This window comes from Mesoplodon densirostris, chromosome 5 (assembly GCF_025265405.1).
Source record: "Mesoplodon densirostris isolate mMesDen1 chromosome 5, mMesDen1 primary haplotype, whole genome shotgun sequence".
In the NCBI taxonomy this organism is placed as follows: Eukaryota; Metazoa; Chordata; class Mammalia; order Artiodactyla; family Ziphiidae; genus Mesoplodon; species Mesoplodon densirostris.
The window spans coordinates 94,529,247-94,534,683 of NC_082665.1; the positions used below are offsets into that span (position 1 = coordinate 94,529,247).

A 5,437-nucleotide genomic window follows, 5' to 3' on the forward strand; every position below is an offset into this window, starting at 1 on the left:
ATAAGGATAGACATACATTAACAAATTAAAATTGAAAGTCCATAAATAAACACATGTATTTATGGTAACTGATTTTCAACATGGGTGTGAAAACCATTCAATGGGGAAAGAATAGTCTTTTCAATAAATGCTGCTGAAACAACAAGATAGTCACATACAAAAGAATGAAGTTGGACTCTTACTTCACACCATATACAAAAATGAACTCTAAATTGATCAAAGACCTAAATGTAAAAGTCAAAATCATAAAACTCTTAGAAAAAATATCAGGGTAAATCTTTGTGACCTCGGATTTAGCAATAGATTCTAAGATATGTCACCAAAACACAAGCAACAAAAACAAAAAGATAATTGGACTTCATCAAAATTAAATGTTCTAGGGGTGGAGTCAAGATGGCATACTAGGAGGATGTGGAATTCGCATCTCCTCACAACTAGGGCACCTACCAGGCACTGGTGGGGGAACACGGACACCTAAGGGGATGGGAGGAACCCCCAGCGACCAGGTAGGATGTGGGGCATGAGGGGAGAGAAGGTGGAGGAGAACTGGAGGCGGGATGGGACTGGTGCCCCTGAGGGGCGGCTGGGGGAGGGGAAGGGATCCCACGCCTAAAAGGGGAAATTGGGGAACTATTGGGAGGGCAGAGGATCAAAAGGGAGCGTGGCCAGGTTTCCCCGGCCCACTTGGGCCCCCAGCAACCTGCTGAGATGCTGGGCCTGATCCTCTGCTTGCCTCCAACTGCGCGGGTCCTGAGGGAGTGGGAGGGAGGGAGGGAAGGGGGAGCAAAAGTAAAGGCTGGACTAGGGGACCGGCACCCCTGAGGGGTGGCTGGGGGAGGGGAGGAGTTCCTACACCCAGCGGGACCCACCCAGGGTTACGGGTCCAGCGGCAATGGGGGAGACCCTGGGGGAGATGGTGGGGGAGGGGCATGAAGGAATGGAAGAGAACAGGGCCAGTGCCTTCCCTGTCCACTTAGGCACCAGGGAGCCTGTTGGGCTAATCCTCTGACCTCGGAGCCTCTCTCCTGCTGCGCAGAGCCCAAGCCCTGCCCCTACACCCCCACCCAGGGCCCCATCTCTACACTCGGAGATGCCCTCCAACAGGCTGGGCTTAAACCCCACCCACACACCCTCACTCAGGGCCCTACCTCCAAACTCCAGAACCAAACACTCCAGAGGCCCTCCTTTCCACGTGCTGCCTCTCCCTTCCACACAGGTCCTAAGCAGAGGCCCCGCCCCATGCTTGAACGTCACCACTCCCCCCACCTAGGTCCCACCTCACCCTAAACCCCACCCCTGCCTAAGTTCTGCCCCCCACCTAAACTCCACCCCCATAGCCAAGGCTTTTTTTTTTCCTTTTCTTTTTTCCTCTTTTAGGTGGGGTTCTGTTTTACCTTGCTGATTCATTGTTGTTGATTCTTTTATATTTTTACTTTTCCTAATAAATCTTTTTTTTTCTTTTTTCTGCTGTGGTTTTATTTTACCTTGTTTCAGTTTTTTCAATTATAGTTTTATTTTTCCTAATATATTTTTTATCCTTCAAATTTTATTTTGTTTGTTATCCTTTAATATTGTACTGCTCCTTTCTTTTTTTCTTTCTTTCTTTCTTCCTTTTTTTTTTTTTTTAATCATGCCATGCAGCTTGCAGGATCTTGGTTCCTAGGCCAGAGGTTGGGCCCAAGATACTAGGGTGGGAGCTCCAAGTCCAAACCACTGGACTAACAGAGAACCTCAGAACCCAGGGAATATCAGTCAGAGTGAGGCTTCCCAGAGGTCCTCATCTCAGCACCAAGACCCAGCTCTCTCTGCCTGCCTGCAAACTCCAGTGCTGGACATCTCAGGCCAAACAACCAGTAAGACAGGAATACAGCACCACCCATCAAAAAAAACAAAAAAAATTAAACGACAAAAAAATATGTTACAGATGAAGGAGCAAGGTAAAAACCTACAAGACCAAATAAATGAAGACGAAATAGGCAGCCTTTCTGAAAAAGAATTCAGAGTAATGATAGTAAAGATGATCCAAAATCTCAGAAAGAGAAAGGAGAAAATACAGGAAATATTTAACAAGGATCTAGAAGAACTAAAGAGCAAAGAAACAGTGATGAACAACACAATTACTGAAATTAAAAATACTCTAGAAGGAATCAATAACAGAATAACTGAGGCAGAGGAATAGATAAGTGAGCTGGAAGATAAAATGGTGGAAATAACTGCCAGGGAGCAGAATAAAGAAAAAAGAATGAAAAGAACTGAGACAGTCTCAGGGACCTCTGGAACAACGTTAAATGCACCAACATTCGAATTATAAGGGTCCCAGAGGAAGAAGAGAAAAAGAAAGGATCTGAGAAAGTATCTGAAGAGATTACAGTCAAAAACTTCCATAACATGAGAAAGGAAGTAATCAAGCCCAGGAAGCACAGAGAGTATACTGGATAAACCCAAAGAGAAACATGCTGAGACACATACTAATCAAATTATCAAAAATTAAATACAGAGCAAGGATCTCCTCAGGATCTCAGATAGGTCTCCTGGTGGCCAGTCTTTCCTTGAGGGGCACAACAGACCCTGTGCGGTGGGGGGCTACTGACGTTATGAAGGGCAGTGGACCACCAGCCACGTCAGTCTCTTTGCAGGCGTTTGTTGCCATCGGGGATTACAACGGACATGTTGGTTTGGGTGTGAAGTGCTCTAAGGAGGTAGCCACTGCCATCCGTGGGGCCATCATTCTGGCCAAGCTCTCCATTGTCCCCGTGCGACGAGGCTACTGGGGGAACAAGATCGGCAAGCCCCATACCGTCCCTTGCAAGGTGACTGGCCGCTGTGGCTCCGTGCTGGTGCGTCTCATCCCTGCCCCCAGGGGCACTGGCATCATCTCAGCCCCTGTGCTCAAGAAGCTATTGATGATGGCTGGAATTGACGACTGCTACACCTCTGCCAGGGGCTGCACTGCCACGCTGGGCAACTTCGCCAAGGCCATTTTTGATGCCATTTCCAAGACCTACAGTTATCTCACTCCTGATCTCTGGAAAGAGACGGTGTTCACCAAGTCTCCATATCAGGAATTCACTGACCATCTTGTAAAGACCCACACCAGAGTTTCCGTGCAGAGGACCCAGGCTCCAGCTGTAGCCACCACATAGTTTTGTATAAGAAAAATAAAGTGAATGAAGCTAAAAAAAAATTTAAAAAAAAATTAAATACAAAGAAAAAAAATTGAAAGCAGCAAGGGAAGAGCAACAAATAACATACAAGGGAAATCCCATAAGGTTAACAACTGATCTTTCAGCATAAACTCTGCAAGCCAGAAGGGAGTGGCAGGACATATTTAAAGTGATGAAGGGAAAAACCTACAAACAAGATTACTCTACCCAGCAAGGATCTCATTCAGATGACAGAGAAATTAAAACCTTTACCGACAAGCAAAAGCTGAGAGAGTTCAGCACCACCAAACCAGCTTTACAACAAATGCTAAAGGAACTTCTCTAGGCAGGAAATAAAAGAGAAGGAAAAGACCTACAAAAACAAACGCAAAACAATTAAGAAAATGGTAATAGAAACATAAATATTGATAATTACCTTAAATGTAAATGTATTAAATGCTCCAACCAAAAGACACAGACTGGCTGAATGGATACAAAAACAAGACCCTTACATATGCTGTCTACAAGAGGCCCACTTCAGACCTAGGGACACATACAGATTGACAGTGAGGGGATGGAAAAAGATATTCCATGCACATGGAAATCAAAAGAAAGCTGGAGTAGTAATTCTCATATCAGACAAAATAGACTTTATTTTATTTTATTATTATTTTTTTTTGCGGTACACGGGCCTCTCACTGCTGTGGCCTCTCCCGTTGCAGAGCACAGACTCTGGACGGGCAGGCTCAGCAGCCATGGCTCACGGGCCCAGCCGCTCCGTGGCATGTGGTATCCTCCTGGACCGGGGCACGAACCAGTGTCCCCTGCATCAGAAGGCAGACTCTCAACCACTGCGCCACCAGGGAAGCCCCAAAACAGACTTTAAAATAAAGACTATTACAAGAGACAAAGAAGGACACTACATAACGATCAAGGGATCAATCCAAGAAGAAGATATAACAATTGTAAATATTTATGCACCCAACATAGGAGCACCTCAATACAAAAGGCAAATGCTAAGAGCCATAAAAGGGGAAATCAACAGTAACACAATAATAGTAGGGGACTTTAACACCCCACTTTCACCAATGGACAGATCATCCAAAATCAAAATAAATAAGGAAACACAGCTTTAAATAACACATTAAACAAGATGGACTCAATTGATATTTATAGGACATTCCATCCAAAAACAACAGAATACACATTCTTCTCAAGTGCTCATGGAACATTCCCCAGGATAGATCATACCTTGGGTCACAAATCAAGCCTTGGTAAATTTAAGAAAACTGAAATCGTATCAAGTATCTTTTCCGACCACAATGCTATGAGACTAGATATCAATTACAGGAAAAAGTCTGTAAAAAATACAAATACATGGAGGCTAAACAATACACTACTTAATAACCAAAAGATCACTGTAGAAATCAAAGAGGAAATAAAAAAATACCTAGAAACAAATGACAATGAAAACACACTGACCCAAAACCTATGTGATGCAGCAAAAGTAGTTCTAAGAGGGAAGTTTATAGCAGTACAATCCTATCTCAAGAAACAAGAAAAATTTCAAATAAACAACCTAACCTTACACCTAAAGCAATTAGAGAAAGAAGAACAAAAAACCCCAAAAGTTAGCAGAAGGAAAGAAATCATAAAGATCAGATCAGAAATAAATGAAAAAGAAATGAAGGAAACAATAACAAAGATCAATAAAACTAAAAGCTGGTTCTTTGAGAAGATAAACAAAATTCATAAACCATTAGCCAGACTCATCAAGAAAAAAAAGGGAGAAGACTCAAATCAATAGAATTAAAAATGAAAAAGGAGAAGTAAAAACTGACACTGCAGAAATACAAAGGATCATGAGAGATTACTACAAGCAACTCTATACCAATAAAGTGGACAACCTGGAAGAAATGGACAAATTCTTAGAAAAGCACAACCTTCTAAGACTGAACCAGGAAGAAATAGAAAATATAAACAGACCAATCACAAGCACTGAAATTGAAACTGTGATTAAAAAATCTTCCAACAAGCAAAAGACTAGGACCAGAAGGCTTCACAGGAGAATTCTATCAAACATTTAGAGAAGAGCTAACACCTATCCTTCTCAAACTCTTCCAAAATGTAGCAAAGGGAGGAACACTCCCAAACTCATTCTACGAGGCCACCATCACCCTGATACAAAAACCAGACAAAGATGTCACAAAAAAAGAAAACTACAGGCCAATATCTCTGATGAACATAGATGTAAAAATCCTCAACAAAATACTAGCAAACAGAATCCAACAGCA

General features: G+C 42.8%; 1 protein-coding gene and 1 non-coding gene across 2 annotated transcripts; both read left to right on the top strand.

Moving 5' to 3' along the window:
* Positions 1 to 2,465: 2,465 nt before the first annotated feature.
* On the top strand, positions 2,466 to 2,567 carry LOC132491472 (small nucleolar RNA SNORA64/SNORA10 family). Its single transcript, XR_009532689.1, has one exon. It is a non-coding gene; the product is annotated as a small nucleolar RNA SNORA64/SNORA10 family (small nucleolar RNA).
* Positions 2,534 to 3,184, top strand: LOC132491186 (small ribosomal subunit protein uS5-like). The gene has a single exon (XM_060100038.1). It carries the CDS (start codon positions 2,595 to 2,597, stop codon positions 3,141 to 3,143), a length of 549 nt encoding a protein of 182 aa, XP_059956021.1. The 5' UTR covers positions 2,534 to 2,594; the 3' UTR covers positions 3,144 to 3,184.
* Positions 3,185 to 5,437: the final 2,253 nt, after the last annotated feature.